At 39.6% G+C, this 17,286-nt stretch overlaps 2 protein-coding genes across 4 annotated transcripts in view; one reads left to right on the top strand and one right to left on the bottom strand.

The window, feature by feature from the left end:
* septin12 (septin 12) overlaps positions 1-3,538 on the top strand; it is a 59,603-nt gene extending 56,065 nt beyond the window's left edge. For all 3 annotated transcript variants that reach the window (XM_027288283.1, XM_010750256.3, XM_010750255.3), the window contains one exon: positions 392-3,538. In XM_027288283.1, the coding sequence (XP_027144084.1) occupies positions 392-557 (166 nt within the window). In that variant the 3' untranslated portion in view covers positions 558-3,538. The remainder of the gene's footprint in view (positions 1-391) is intronic.
* A 5,507-nt stretch (positions 3,539-9,045) lies between these two features.
* fbxl16 (F-box and leucine-rich repeat protein 16) overlaps positions 9,046-17,286 on the bottom strand; it is a 30,219-nt gene continuing 21,978 nt past the window's right edge. Inside the window, exons 5-7 of the mRNA XM_010750258.3 lie at positions 13,108-13,192; positions 12,118-12,181; positions 9,046-11,184 (exon numbers count right to left, since the gene is read on the bottom strand). Coding sequence (XP_010748560.1) covers positions 11,036-11,184; positions 12,118-12,181; positions 13,108-13,192 — 298 coding nt within the window. The 3' untranslated portion in view covers positions 9,046-11,035. The remainder of the gene's footprint in view (positions 11,185-12,117; positions 12,182-13,107; positions 13,193-17,286) is intronic.

Raw genomic sequence — 17,286 nt, forward strand, 5'->3', positions numbered from 1 at the left:
TAAAGACTGCTATATCCATTTACATAGGAGTGTCTGTGTTCCAGCAGACCTGTGAGACAGACAACTGAAAGGACATGGCTGAACACCTCTAGTGTAAACATGCAGGTGTAATGTCCATCCTCTTTTTCTGAGTGACCAAAGTTACCTTCCAACAAAAAGTCTAAATGTATTGAGAAAAACTATATTGAATCAGTGTTTGGTAACCTCATTTCAGCGATCGTATCAAACTACAGCTACTACAAATAAGCAGATTTTGGGGAACTGACACATCAGACATGTAAAGTGTATCACCTCCTTGAGACGGACCATCTAACAATCTCATCAACAGGAAGTGTCATGAAACAAAATGAATATGAAGTTTTGAATCTTTCTGTTTGTTTTTTATACAAAGGTCTCACCTGCAGGACCTGAAAGACGTGACACACAACATCCACTATGAGACCTACCGTGTACGACGGCTCAACGAGAGCAACATGAACTTCAGTGAGCTGGGCCTTTCCACCTGGCTGCTGGAGAACGGAACTGCTGACAAATGCGAATCAGAGAGTCACCTCTGATCCCTCCATTAGCCTCCTTCTTCCTGCACTCACCAGAGGATGCCCCCTATCCAATCAGAATGAGAGATGGGGAAAAAGAGAGCTATTTTTTCCCACACAAAAAAAATTAGATGGAGAAATTATTTTTTTAAATTGTTTTTCCTTTTTTACACACAAACACACACACACACACACACACACACACACACACACACGTGATATAGTGACATGGGGCAGATGAGAGCAGGCAGCACAACATGACACCATGAGAGGAAAGGTAAACATAAGTCTCCCAATTGTATATAACCATCTTTGTATCTGCTATATAAATAAGAACTTGGTACACTTTATGGCCAAAAGTATGTGGACAGTCCAGGCCTTATCACCTACCAGCCATGTGGGAGCAATGGGAGCTGTTTAATGCCCGTGGTGTCAATGCCACACGCTCTACTGTCTTATATGGTGGAATATTCGGGTGTCCACAAACATTTGGCAGTGTGGTGTATCATTCTGCTCTGGTCAGACGTGTTTAAATGTGATCATCAGGAGAAACCCATCATGAGGAAATGTTTTCAGTTACTTTCATAATAGTCAAGCAGAATAGTTCCAGCATGTGACGCAGGTATATGAACCTGTTCTGTTCATTTGGACTCTTTCTGAGAGTTTCTAAGAATCAAGTGAATGTGCTGTGGATGATGTGCAGGTTTGGTTTAAGTTGCTCTTCAAAAAGATGGCTGCCTTTTATACTTCTGACCTGAGTTAACTGAAGTGACTGTAGGGAATATGAACTAAATGATTGAACTGGAGGTTCAACATGTCCTAGTCCTTCAGATCTCTACGTCCACACTTGCATCAAACCATTGACAATTCTCTGTTTTGTGTTGAAAGTTTTTGGCACACACAAGTAATTCTTTTTTAAAAACATGCATTCCATATTGAAGTGCCAAAACAACAGAAGCATCCTTTATTTGTTCATTCTCTACCTCTTCAAGAGTAACTACACCCACAAAATGTAAAAGATAAGCCAGTGACATCTTTTAATCACTTGACACACACAGAATAAAACTAGTCATTATGTCATGATTTGACTGCATAATGCACTAGTGAAAGTATTTGTCTGAAATAATGCTCAGTATTCCACCCACTGGATAAAATGAGAAGTTCTATGCTCAGTATTAAGTGTGGTCACTGACTGACTGATCATGATTGAGTCTCTTTTTCAAATTTCACTTTAGTCATCACAGGATTTGAATAGGATAGTTACTGTATGGATTATCGCCGGTTTTAGTTAGTTAGTTTTAGTTACTGTTTTGTAATTGTAGTGTTTTCCATTTATTTTTAGTGCCATTCATCCTGTTACCTTCTCAGACCCGCAGGTCTGCAGTCACGTAGCCAGAGGGATCTCCGTGAACTTCTTTTTTCTTTTTTTGCATTCATTAGTTATTTAAAGGAATGTGTCCGTATACAAATGTATAGTTAAGATGAAGTCGAGTCATTGCTCGGGAAAAACAGCATTTATATGCTGCTGTTAGTTATTAGCTGGATTTGGAAATGTACAGACAGTTTACTGTGTTGGCAGTGCAGTGGACCAACTCATTGTTTTCTGTAACTGTGGGTTTGATTTTCTGCTGGTGACAGTGATGTCATTATGTACTGACACACCCTGGAACACACGTGTGCTCCACAGACAAACTAAACACACTCTGTGTGTTTTGTTTTGTTTCATGACCACCATAGTTTCTCCTACATGATTAGAAAGGCAGGGCGAAGCAAGTTGCTTGCAATCTGCAACTAGATGTCACTGAATCCAACACTCTGAACTTTTAAAGAGGAGCTCGACACCCAGGTGTGCTGTCTGACCACACCCAGCTGTCAGTAGCAGTACACTGAAGTACAGTGTACAATGTGTTTGTGGCACTGGTTGTAGTTCTCTTTAACTGACATGTTAATGAGGGGGTCATAGGTGGCTTAGTGTGGGCATAGCCGTTACATTGTCAGCGTCACTGCTGGTGTGTTCTTATTACTGTGCTGCCAACCAGCTAGCTTCACCCTCGTTTGCACCAATGTTATCAATATGAAAAAGTCTTGTGGTGCCAAAATGTTTAGACACACTTAATGTAAATGGTTTGTTTGGAAGTAAAGGCAGATGAGAGTGTTTGGTGCAGTTTATGATAATGACTCACTGTCTGTCTGTCTGTCTGTCTGTCTGTCTGTCTGTCTGTCTGTGTGTGTTGCATCACTGCAACAATCTGACTAATCAGACAGTTTGACTTGTCATAGTAGAAGAAGCACAGCTGTTACTAACATTAATGATGACTCATGACTATTCACAGTGAGTCTGTATGAACAACACCGGGACCCTGGCGCTAAAGCAGCTAAATGGAATTCAGCCATCATTCATTTTATTATTTACAACTGTGTTTTTTCTACTGTGACATGTCTGTGTTGTCTTTAAAAAGGGCCACATGCTCAGCAGTCTTTCTGTGGATAGATGAAGATAAAAATGTGTTTTTAGAGCAGCTGAAGAAGAGTAGACTCCTCTCTGTAACTAATCATAATGCTGACTGAGAGTAACCTCCATGCTGTATGAGCATACACAGTGTGATGTAAGACTGGAAACAATAAGAGCAGAATGACTTCACTTGATTATGTTGCTACATTTGTACTGTGTGTGAACAGAAAATAAAATGTCATAGCTCAGCTGGTATCCAACACGTCCCTCTGAACAACCCAGCATCCACAGTGACATCAGAACCGCCACAATCACCTTCCACTTTGATTATGACACAGTACAGCATGTCAGACATTCAGTGTCACTGTCCACTGATCTCTCCCTAAGACCTGCTCCCTATCCTGAACCTCCATGTCAACCTCCCACCCTTGTGTCTTATACTCAGCATGTACTAACTGTTCACGTATGATTATTGTATTTGTTTTTTATAGTATTAATGATACACATGTTAACACTGATGATTTACAATTAAATACTTGCCACCTTCTCAGTCCAGTGTGAAGTCATTGTAATGCACCTTTAAGTCCTTATGGTGTTTCCCACTGCACTACTACTATGGGTCTTGTAACCAGCTACAAACTGGGTGACTATGACAGGGCCCCACACCAAGAGGGGCCTCTGAAGAGCCCCAGTTCATTGTGTGCCATCTAGGTTTGCCATCAAGTTGTTCTTTATAATACAAGTGTTGCTGAGATTTTGATCAAATATGTTCACCTCTAAATTAAACAATATTACTAAGGATGCTCCTGCATTCATCTATAATCTAGTGACCCTGATACGCAGGGATCAAAATTACTTTAGAAAGGGATGTTTGGGATGGCTGTGGAGGTAGAGCGGGTTGTCGGAGGATCGGCAGTTCGATCCCCGGCTTCTCCAGTCTGCATGTCGAAGTGTCCTTGGGCAAGATACTGAACCCCAAATTGCTCCTGAAGGCTGTGCCATCAGTGTGTGAATGTGTATGAATGGTGAGCTCCTCAAACTGATGAGCAGGTGGCACCTTGCATGGCAGCTAATGCCCTCAGTGTATGAATGTGTGAGAATGGGTGAATGAGATATGTAGTGTGAAAGAGCTTTGAGTTTGAGGCTAGGCTTAATGGGAACTTAAGGCTATAGGGTACATGCACAATGTTCTTCAAGCTTGATCTAAACCAGGGATGTCAAACTTATTGAATTCAAGGGCCACATACATACCAGGAAAACCATTAAACTTAAAATAATGACAACTCCAAAAGTTTCCCTCTCTTTTGGTGTAAAGAACGTACAAGTACAATTAATGATGCATCTATGCACACGTTCAGCATGTTTAAATATGAACACATTAAGTAATCATTCTTATTTCAAAGAACTGTTCTCTGGTTTGAAGCAACATTTTACAGGCTGTTTAACTTTAAACCTGGCAGGATGCAGTGCTCCAACATGAAAATGTGATCAGGACCAACTCAAGGAACTCCCCTTTGACAAAATCTCATCAACACCAAAAATGTAATGGCGAGTTGAGCAACTATTATAGTGTCTCTGCATGTTTCATTATTTGTAACAGAAAATGCAACATGACTAAACTTTGTGCTTCTTCAGCAAGATCTGAAATCATGTCTGCCACAGAGATCAGGCTGCTGTTGGCAAAAGCCTGTCACTAAAACGAGATTTCTACACAGCCTTCAGTGTGTGTGTGTGTGTGTGTGTGTGTGTGTGTGTGTGTGTGTGTGTGTGTGTGTGTGTGTGTGTGTGTGTAGATGCACCAACCCAGAGACTGTGAGGATCCAACATCCAACAACACATGCACACAAACAGTGAGTTCATCATGAGCCTGAATCCAAACATTTTCAATGTGCTTTTGAACATGAGCACAGTGCAGTCAGATCTTATGTTGAGTAGTTTTGATGCTCTGATCTGATCATTGTTTCTTTGTGTATGGTTACATGAAAACACACTGAAAGTGACTGAAATATCCATCCATCCATTGTCTGTAACCACTTCTCCTCGTCAGGGTCACAGGGAGCAGGAGCCTATCCCAGCTGACAGTGATGATGAACTCAGTTAACCTGTTCAGGTTCATGTCTTTGGACTGTGAGAGGAAACCAGAGCACCTGGAGAGACCCCACACAGACACGAGGAGAACATGCAAACTCCACACAGAAAGGAACCAGTCAAGGTTCAAACCAGGAACTTCTTGCTGTGGGGTGACAGTGCTAACCACCACCCACGAAAATATGTGGGCAACTTTTTGTCTTTTAGAATATTCAAGTTTATTTTTTAGATTATTTACAATCCTCTTCCACACTTCAATGTTTAGATGATTTTGTTCTATAACCACTTAATTTTCCAACACATTTAACAAATTGGCCTTGTTAACTTAAAGCTTAAACATACTTTTTGAGTGTCTGGTGATTTTATAATGTGTTTTTTAGGCGTGGAGATGGATTTAACTTTCTCCCTGTGTGCCATGCTCTGTTCAGCCAGCGTTCTCCAGTTAATCCTCTGATCTGCCTGTCTTACTTCACTGCGACATCAACCTGCCCTCAGCCACAATCACATGCCTAAAACACTTTCATTCATAAAACCCATCAGGCCGTGTTTACCTTTTACCTGACCTCTAACCCGATGGCCCAGGTCCTACAAACAAGCTGGTTAAATATATTCATTATATCACTTACTGTTGGACTGAGACACTCTAACAGGTCATAAAAAACAAAGATGGAGGTGAACAGTAACGTAAGTTCAGTTTTCTCAACATTTCAAACAGGATCTCATTCCGAAAATCTGGTTCATCTAGACAAGGTCAGATTACTGTAAAGCTCTCTATGCTGGTTTAGTGTAACCACAAATAGGAAGGCTGCACATAATTGAAAACACAGCAGACAGATTTCAAATATAATCAAAGCTAAACACAGGGTGTCACACCCTGCAACACAGTGATCAGGTCAGATTCTCAAATCTACTCCACGTGTTTCTACATTTTTAAGGCACATGATTTACTCACTGTATCTGTGGGATGGATGTAGGTTCCTACAGTCTTTGGGTTGGAGCTTGCATTTTAAATGTGAAACATTGAGTTTGTTTTTAATTAAATCTGCTACAGAAATAAAACTTTGACAATTCATATTAACAAACAAGGCTGGAGTTAAAAGGATAGTCTGGGTATTTTGAAGTGTGTATTCATCTACAGTCAGTATATTACCTACAGAGGATGGTGGGCAGTGTGCCTCCGGTTTAGAGAAGCAGACAGAGATTCCAGCACAGAAGCAGAGCAAAGCACTGCTGTGGACGGGGTCAGCAGAAAAAAACAATTTTAGCCACAATAAAAAGGCCAACCTCAAAAAATCAATATCAATTTAAGTGTAGGCTATATTAAGAATATTCTCACTGCTTTACCCAGCTGTCAGACAGCCTTTTTCTTTTTGTAGAACTTCCAACTGAAATTAAACCTCACATTTATAAAGGATTCTGTTCTGTGTCTAATCCAAACAGCCGATCTGCTGCTTAATACAGTGCAGTTGGGTTTATGTGTAAGAATACCTAAGTTCTGCAGTCAGTGCCAAAGAAAAAGGTTATCTAACAGCAAATATAAATGTTCTTAATATAACTCACACATTTTTTTGCGGTAAGCCTTTTTTCCTGGCTAAAATCTGTTTTCCTGCTGACCCTGTCCACAGCAGTGCATAGTTCTTCTTCTGTGCCGGGATCTCTGTCTGATTCTCCGAACCAGACACATGCTGAACGCTGTCTACTATAGGTAACGCACTGACTATGGATAAGTACCTCACACAACCATTTCAAAGTATCTGAACTATCCCTTTTACTATCCCACTGCCCTCTGGCAGTTGTTGGTGTGATAATGTTATGAGTGGATGCTTTTTTACAAATGGTCAAGATAGACATCTGTAGGTACCAAAGCACAGAGGTTGCTGGTCATCAGTGATCAAGATGGTCTTCAGTCAGGCACAGGTAGGCTAAACAAACTAAAAAAGTGAAAGAGCACACAACCTCTGCCAATTTTCAACATTATCAGTAAACTGTCAGTATTTATTTTACTGCTTACTTAAAGTTGTGCTGTACAAGGATTGTAACAAAATGGTGACAGATGTAGACCAAAGACTGCAGACAGCAAAAGTGACAGGAATTATTTACCTTAGAAAATGTACCTAAGAAAGGTTTGCTGTTAGTTGTTTGTAGCTGAGTAATGCATGACTGTGCATGTCAGACTTCATGATATGTAAACTTCCATTTGAATTCTTTAGAAGCTCATTGAAAGAAAAAATAGAGTTAGACCAATCATTGTATTCTTATTGACAATTCTGCAATACTGATATTTAAAATGGCTTTTGCAAATGTTTGCATGCTGAATGTAGGGAGGGTGAAGCTGTTAACTTTGTCTAATAAAAACATTCCATCATAATTGTTCTGCCTAATTAGACATTTTAGTCTTTAGTTCAGAAGAATTTTACTAGATGCAGCCAATTAATGATAATGAAAAACTTAGAGGACAGGAATGAACATCAACATCAAGTACTGCATGAGTGGTAAACTTCATTCATGAGTAAGGCGTGGCACAAAAATTTCAAATTCCATTTGATTGGTTAGTTAAAGAGCTAGTTGGCACAGAACTCGTGCTGAAGCTAGCTTGGTGACTCACACTCCAAACTTTTTTTGTCAGTAACAAGCTTCCACAGAATCCTCATCATCCACATCATCAAATCCAAGACCTTGCTCTTTGTCATTGAAGTATACAGTGTAAACATTGCTTAGCCGTAATAGAGGTGAATCTCAGACTTCAAATGCTTTTATGTATATCATACTCTGTATTTCCACATTCAGGACAATGAGAGTAAATATAACTTGTCACCATTGTTTATCCCCTTAATGATGGACCCAATAGCAATACAAAGTTGACACACATTTGCACAGAAGAAAATATACTCTTGCGCATAATGAAGTTTTAAAAACTTGAACTCAGTCTTAATAATGTTAATGGTCACTGGTGTCTAAAAGAGCGTATGTTAAATGTTCAATAGGTAGATTATTTCACCTTTGGGTCTGACATGTCAGAAAATAATAATAATAAAACAAAACAAACAAAAATGTCTCTCCAATAAATAAATCACGTAAATAAGACACAAATGAATTTAAATAAATAAATAGATCAATCAATAAATAAATAAATAAATAAATATAGTTATGTACAAAAAAGAGATTCAGAACAACCTTGAAAATGAGCCTTTTTCAAACAAAAATGCAGACCAACTAAAAACATGCATGGTCTGCCATGTCCGTACAGTACACACCCAGTCCACCTCAGTGTCGTCAGTGATCAGCAAGAGGCAACCAGCCACATTTTATGCGCTGCTGCAGATGCATTTGGCACATTTGGCACCTAATACTGGCTGACACTCATCCAATCCATTCAGTTGGCAGTCAGCACATCTGAGGACACACAAGAGGCAAAAAGCAGCACATAGGCTCACTGATGGGCTCATTCACTTCCTTTTAATATCAGAAGATCCTGGGAAAGAAACACAACTACTGGCCTTAAATTGATCTCTTTTTCCTTTGTAACATCAATAACTTATTTTCATGTTAAATAAATACTTTGGCTTTAGGGAAACTTTACTATTCTTCCTTCGTACATATATTCAGATGCCTTTTTGTATCAGTTCAGCAGAATAAATGGATGTTAAATGTGAAGCTTAGCCTAGCTTTGCTCATTTCATGGATGTCTATGCGTGTAAGAAAAAACAGGATTTATTCAAACTTGGCTAGGGTTCAGAATTTTATCATTTACCTTTAACTTTTCTTCCATATAAGTCTATAAGTGTTTACAACCTGTCTGATAATCTGATGGTAACAATGTCAGATGTTTGACTTCCCCCAACCCCCCTATACCAGACTCCATCTACTCAAATGGTCATTTAGATTTAGGTTGGAGATGCTATCTGCTGCATTAATCCTCATGAACATTTGAAGCTGATGTTTACCATCTCTGTCTTTAGTATTTCTAACTGCTGCAGTGTTTCTGGACTTCAGTGTTTGTTTTTTAACCCTGGAGGGGCCCAACAGAGTAGGACTAATGTCTTGAAGACTGCTGCAAAAAACTATAGAGAGGAGACATTCAACAAGACAAATGTTTCCTCAAACATGTGTGGTGAATATACTTCTGTAGCTGATGTTTTGCTCACATCTTAAGTACTCCCAAAGCCTGGTTTAATGTTACTTCTCAGTTTGTAAAACCAAATTGTAATACATCCGGAACAATTCAAACATTTAGGGCTTAGGACTAAAAGCATGAACCCAGTGACATCGATCAAGTGAGCTAAGCTAACACGATTTCAAGCGTAAACATGAAAAGGCCATTCATGAGTTTTTCTGCCTTAGTTGGAAAATTGGTAAAATTTCCACAAAGTAAATAATCTTTCAAAAACTGCCACATCACAGGAGTCCTGAGGGGTCCTGAATACTGAAATCCCCTAGTCTCCCCTTTTTACCTTTGACGCAACCTCACCTTAGCCAAGGGGGTCACACATTGATGCATTTGCATCTTCAGGACCACACAAGCTCAAAACACTAAACATTGTGTGTTTCTGTTGGTATTTAAAAGATGTAAGGGGGAGGAAGAAGATTCCAAAACCAAATGTTCCACAATTTGGACAAAACTACCTCACCAACAGAAACTCCCTCTGCTATAATTATTAAAGTTATTTATTAGTTAGAGTCCTGAAATATCAAGTCATCACTGTCAATTAAAGCCTCACAGTGGCCTCACTTTCTATTTTATTACTCATTGGAGAGAAACGCAGTTTATCCTCAATTCCCAAGTCAAACACTTTCTGCACACTCTGCTTTCCATTTGACTGACTTGTTCATGCTGTACTGCTGCAGCGATACATTTCCCTTTAAAAAACACAACATTCACAGTTTACAACAGCTTGTCCTCCAGATCTGTAAATGAAATATTTAAAAAATGAAGAAGAGGTTGGGAAAATGTGAAACCAGGAGCCAATCCACTCCAACACTGTAAACTGTTGTTTTCAATTCTTTTAAGACACAGAAATGGAAAAAGGTGGTGGTGTCCCTCCCAAAAAGACGGGAACCTGTGAGTCCATGACACACACTTCACACAGAGGAGGAGAGAGAGAGAGAGACAGACAGAGAGAGAGAGAGAGAGAGAGAGAGAGAGAGAAAGAGAGAGAGAGAGAGAGAGAGAGAGAGAGAGAGAGAGAGAGAGAGAGATCCGTCCTTATCTTTAGTTCTCTCTGCTTCCTGTTCCTCCAGCTGGTAAGTCCTGTGTCTCTCTGAACAAGAGAAAACTGAACCTTTGATACCTTCTGAGAAAAAGAATAACAGCAGTTATATTACACAGAGTGATGGAAATAGAAACGTCAGTACTCATGGTCTTGAGGACTTACATTTGTTTACCATATACAGTATGTGTGTGAGTGTGTTTACAGTGCATGAGCACACATGTGAGTTCCACTATATCAGCTCAAACACAATAGTCTTTATTTCCCTTTTCCTACATCCTCTCTGCTGCACTTCACTCCCTTCAGTATCCATTCAGCTCAAAAAAAATCACAAAGTCTCTTGAGAAGTTCTCCTCTGTAAACAAAAGCCTTCCATTGATTCTGAGAAAGAAGAAACTTGCTGTCAGACAAGACGTCACACCAAGCTCTTCACTCCAGTGTCTTCTTAAATGAAGGTCAAACACCATCCCATCATTTTCAGGGTCTGGTATCTACCATCATCTGCCTTCCTGCCTCTCTGTCCTCCTGAGGGTCAGTCTACTCAATAAGTGTGGAGGAAGAGGTGGGGGGGGGTGGTTGGGGGGGGGGGCGTGTGGGGTGGGGGGGGGGGTAATGAGGAACGGTGTGGTACAGTAGGAGCAGTTCAGTCTCCTAGGCTAGCATTTGAGAAAAGAGTGAGGAAGAGTAAGGAGGAGGAAGGTAGAAGTATGGCGATTGGTCAGTCGGTTGCTTGGTGGGATGGGTCAGTGGTCTTACTCGATGACCATGCAGTGGGGCAGGTGCTGGGAGTAGTATTTGAAGAGTTCGGCGGTGGCTCCAGGGCAGTTGGTCAACTCCAGCTCTTCCAGCTCCTGCAGCTGGATGAGGCCTGACAGACCGGTGGTGGTCAGCAGGGGACAACCTGTGGAGTCACAGCAAGCAGGATCAACATTCAGCTGACTGGATAACTGCTAATAAGGGCTCTGATCTAGCTAATCAGTTAATTAGTCAGTTCATCTTGTGACTCTCAAGTATTCATCAAACAATATTTTCATGAATGATGAAGTATGAAAATACCATCTAAAGCCCAACATGACATCATCATATGTCATACATCAACAGTCCCGAACCAAAACAAGTTCACTTTACTATCACCTGAGACAAACAGCAGCAATGTTCACAATATAGAAGCTGATATCAGATATATATTTGTCAGAATGTAGACTGTAAAGTTTGAGAGTCACTGTAGAGGAAACACAAGTTATTATCATCATTAGGTCAGCACATTCCATCCATATCTGTGACATCTCATGACATTATGAAGTGGAGCTTCTGATCAGTGGTGTGGACACTAGATGGCACTATAGGGCTCCACAGCACACAGCACAGGTGAGTTACATCCACAGTGTAACGGTTCATTTGGCTGAACTGTGTAGAGCCACAATGCTACAAGCTTTACTGACTTACCTTAGGTGTAATAACTACACATATTTCTTTCTCGATGTTTGCATGCTCCCACATTATTAGTCAAATGTTATCTTTGGTCCTTTAGAACTTGGCATAAGCCTGTCTGAACACTGAATACTGAAGGATTCAAAGGTGATGTGTTCAGAAGATGATTTTCAAGTCAGTTACTGAAATACAAATTTACATACACACACCATTCTATGAGTTAAGATTCTCTTTTGCATTCATTCAGTATAGGTTCGTGCTCCTGTAGTTACCATGTGTTACTCACTATCTAATGCATGCAAGAGATGTGTGTGTTTTTTTTTTATTATGAACATGTCTGGACAGACTATTTACTTACTATTTTAATAGTTTGTAAAGATTTCCTTTGCATAACAAATCATACCTGCAAGAGACAGTAGACGAAGACTCCTCATTCCAAACAAATGCTGCAGTCCAAAATCTTGCACCTGCAATCGCACACACACACACACACACACACACACACACACACACACACAGAAGTATTCCAGTGAAACCAAATAAACTCCAAATGACTGCATTCATTTTCTCTGTTGGGTTTGGGCAAACAAATTGATTTTATTAATATTGAATGCATAAACTTGGTTACTACTACACTACTAGTGGAAGCACATTGAGTTTATTAGTACTATTACATAAATCTTATTATTTGCTTCACATTAAGTTTATTGGTTAATGTATATTAATATTATGTAGTTCAAATGGAAGGACATTTTCTTTGTAATTGAAACACAGAAGTCCTGAATTTTTGGCTGAAATTTTTTTTTGAGTGCACGGTTGTGCTACAGGAAAGTTCCCGTAAGGTTAATCCTGTCAGCAACATGTACTCAGCAAACTGCGTGTTGCGGATAAAATGACATGAGACCTATCATCAACATGAATGAGTCTTTATGACTGTGTAGAACTGTCATTATTAAGTGTCATTATGTTGAAGTTGACACTAAAAGTTAAACATGATTGAGTGAATGTCACTTAAAGGTGTGGTCAGTCACACTGGAGAGAAAACTGATTGTTGAGTTTCATTCTCACGTTGTCAGATACTGATGTGAATAGGAAACAAACAAAGGTCCTCAGAACAAGCCACACAACACAACAGGTAGACCAATGAAACTCAAGCATCAACTTGTCTTTGTCCAATAAGACTGACCTCACCTTTAATAACAGTCATAAACATTCATAAAGACTCCTTCATGTTAATGACAAGTGTCACATCAAATACACACACACCCCATCAAATTAAGTGTTATAACTCTTCTGCTACATCTTTTGTGTGTGTGTGTGTGTGTGTGTGTGTGTGTGTGTGTGTGTGTGTGTGTGTGTGTGTGTGTGTGTTTGTGTGTGTGTTATGTGTTACCTGACAGCACCAGCGTAGATAGAGGCTCCTTAATGATGACATGGTGGACAAGTAGCCCAAGCCAGTGTCTGTGATCCGCACACACCTGAAAGTAGACACAATACACACCAACACACATACATGTAAGTAAACCATGACTTGTATGTGACTGACTGATGCAATGAGACATACTGGTGAAAATGAAACATTCACACATTCACTGAACATGCTGAATTTATGAACTGTAATTTCTATCTGAACACTTGTTAACAAACTGTATATGCAAATATCAAGTGTCCAATTTACTGATCTATAGCCATGTTGTTGCTTGATCTACTGTAAAGGTATACAGTAGATCAAGATCAACCATGTTGACATAGTCAAGAGGTTCAGCTGTTGTTCAGATCAAACATCAGGATGTATTATATATATTTCTCACAAGTGTGGTTATCTACTTATCTCAAATGTATCTGTAGATAAATGAATCCACTCCTCCCAGTCATTGTAATATTAATACAATATAATATAATATAACTCATATTCCTCAAAGTACCAGTCGAGGAGCCATATTTGACTGAAGTCTATTAATAAATCCTAAACCTAAACTAAATTATAATTCATTTGAAAGTATTGTTCTTTGTTACAGTATATCGTGCTCCTGGTCCATTTTTATCTGAATTTGCATCAGGCTTGATCCTTAAAACAGATAAAGTAATTATTGTAGGTGATTTTAACATTCATGTGGACAACCACAATGATAGTCTTAGTACTGCATTTATCTCTTTATTAGATTCAATCGGCTTCTGTCAAAGTGTAAATAAACCGACTCATTGTCTGAACCACACTCTTGATCTTGTTCTTTCATATGGCATTGAAATTGATAATATAATAGTCTTTCCACAGAATCCTCTTCTGTCTGACCATTTTTTAATAACCTTTGAGTTCATATTACTGGACTATAAGCCTTTGTGCAGAAACTCCTACAGCAGATGTTTATCTGATAGTGCTGTAGCCAAATTTAAGGAAGTGATTCCTTCAGCATTGACTTCAATGCCATGTCTAACTGTAACAGAGGACTTGTCTGCTTCCTTTAGCCCCTCACAAATAGACCATCTTGTTGATAGTATTACAGGCTCATTACGGACAACTCTAGACTCTATTGCACCTCTGAAAAAGAAGACAATTAAACAAAGGAGTATACAAAGGAGCACCATGGTATAGCCAGCAGACTAGTAAATTAAAGCAAGAGGTGTGAAAATCTGAACGAGTTCCACAAGGTTCTGTACTAGGACCACTTCTGTTCAGTTTATATGTGCTTCCTTTAGGGAACATTATTAGGAATCCCTCCATTAATTTTTATTGTTATGCCAAAGACACCCAATTATATTTGTCGATCAAGCCTCATGAAACCAATTATTTAGCGAAACTTCAGACATGTCTTAAGGACATAAAAATTAGATAACTTTTTTCAGAAGTTAAACTCAAACAAAGTTCTTGTAATTGGACCCAAACACCTCAGAAACTCTCTTTCTAGAGACTTAGTTACTTTAGATGGGATCACCCTGGCCTCCAGCTCCACTGTAAAGAATCTTGGAGTTGTTTTTGATCAGGATTTGTCCTTTAATGTCCACATAAAACAAATTTCAAGGACTTTTTTCACCTACGTAACATGGCAAAAATCAGGTGCATGTATCTCAAGCGGATGCAGAAAAACTAGTCTACACTCTTCTATGGAACAAACTCCCATTTTGGGTTCTGGAGGCAGACATGGTCAACACTTCTAATAGAGCTTATAGTTAGGGCTGGCTCAGGTCATCCCTGTTACAAGACACGGACACAGGACTCAACTGCAGGATTTGGGAGGCAGGGTCAAAACCGGGAAACACACAAGAAAAACGCTGGAGAGTAGGACACATGGTACACTAACAATCTGGTACTGGGGAAGGGGAAACAAAGGGTTTAAATACACAGGTGATTAGGGCATGACAAACATAAAGCAGGAAACTGGGAGACTGGAGTAGGAGGAGCAGGGACTGGATATGACAATCCCTCAGTTATCCTGCTATAGGACCTTTGCAACACTATAGCATCCCCATCTCTGCCCTTCTCTCTCTTTAACACAACTGGTCGTGGCGCATGACCGTCCACCAATGGGCTCAGTTCTGCCTGTTAAAAGAAAGTTTTTCCTCGCCACTGTCGCCAAGTGCTTGCTCATGGTGGAACTGTTGGTCTCTGTAAATAATATTATAAAGAGTACGGTCTAGACCTGCTCTGTATGGAAAGTGTCATGATATAATTTTTGTTATGATTTGGTGCTATATAGAACTGAATTCACATTAAATTAATTGTGATTTAAGTCATCTGCACGTGTGATAAATGAATGGTTGTTGAGTTTGTTACAGAGTGAAATGGTGAAAAAACATCCAAAGATGGGCTTGAGAGATCAGAGGAGACACAAATAACGTTACAATAGCTGTGCACACACACACATCAGTGCTTGATCAAAGACATCAAATTATAGGGTCAGAATATGGTGCAAACAACATAAACCCACAGAATTATCCCGCTCAGTCTAGTGTGTATGGTGTAATTGTGTAGGAAAGATTCTCAGCATGGTTTAAATACCATACTGGGCAGAAAGTGACAGCTCAACAGTCCAAAACAATGGTGTCGACTGACACTGAACACACAGATGGATATTGTTAACGCTGACAGAAACCTTTGCCAACAACAAACTATCACCTGAAACATCACAACCCCATGGAACATGTAAGAGTTAGAGCTCAAACATTAAACCCTCTTAAACAAGCAGCAAGATTCAAAAGGATTTATTCTGTCAAGCTTCAAGATTTCTGTTTGTTTTTAGGAAATCTAACTATATCGTATCTCAAGCACTCGCTCTCTGTGTTGTTACTCTATGTCTCTCTACCAAAGCACACTCTTGTGGGCCAGACTCAGATTTAGAACCTGGTACATGAAATAAACAAAGTGAGAATACACACACAGGTAAATGATCAGAGTTTAGTCTGTGAATCCACCTGGATAGTCTCTGCTTCAGAGACATTTCAGGCTGTCTGTGGAGGTTTGACCGATCTGAGTGTCTCATTGGCTTGCAGGATGTGACGTGGGGCTCTGTTTTCCCAAAAGTTGAATCTGGCTCAACTTCTCTCCTGCACGCCAGCGACGTTTTTTGCGGCAATGCCAGCGTCCAGTTTGTCTGTTCCTGTCTGAACGCCGCTTTATTGACATACCATTTCATATCATAACATCTATCATAGATATAGATATATACACATAGATATGTACACATATCTATATATATATCTATTTATGTACATCCGTGTACTCTGATTGCGTCAACAGTTACCAGATGTTGGTCTGTGCAATCATAGAGCACCTTTGGGATGAGGTGGAACAAGAATTCATAGCATAATTGTAGAATCCATGCCACAGAGAATTCAGGCAGTGGACATTGTGCAACAAGCCATAGCCAGCATATGTAAGCCCATTTCCACCCTGCAGCCGTGTTGCTAAAGAAGGCAACATTTGCAGATAGAATTGATGAGCAAGTCCACTGTTTTAGTCTGAGCTCAGCAGAAGTACCAACACACCTCACACTGTGATTTATTTTCATCCACTTCCCCTCTGCAGCACCACAGTGTGTCATGTCCTCTGCATCTAGTGTACATTTGAACCACGACTTAGTCACTCCAGCATATCAAGATTCATATAGGCCTTAATTCATTCTGGAGCACTCATACACACATCATTATAATGAGTTAAAATAGACTTTATTCACTCTTATTTTCAATGTATTTATCATAGAATCATTCTGTTATCTCAATGATTGATGTTTATTTTTATTTTATTAATTTTGCTGCACATCACCTCTTCTGTCCTTCCTGGGTTTCCATAACTCCTTCTGTCAGCCCCTCGCAGTGTCGTTTTGCCAGGCGTCAATGCTTTCCCTTCCCCCATCATTCATTTTTTATGGTTTTGATGAGATCTGATGTGATAATTTAGGTTTTCCTGCCAATCTGAATAGCTCTCTTATAGTTATGTACACACTGTGATGAATATATAAAATGAAAATGAAATGAAATCTGACAGTGCTGTTTTGCATTTCTAAAGAAGCAGAGGTGCAGAGAAAAAGATTAGATTGTCTTCTGCAGAAGGAAATAAACGCTGAAAAACCCTGTT

The sequence above is a fragment of the Larimichthys crocea genome, chromosome XV (genome assembly GCF_000972845.2).
Source record: "Larimichthys crocea isolate SSNF chromosome XV, L_crocea_2.0, whole genome shotgun sequence".
Taxonomy (NCBI): domain Eukaryota; kingdom Metazoa; phylum Chordata; class Actinopteri; family Sciaenidae; genus Larimichthys; species Larimichthys crocea.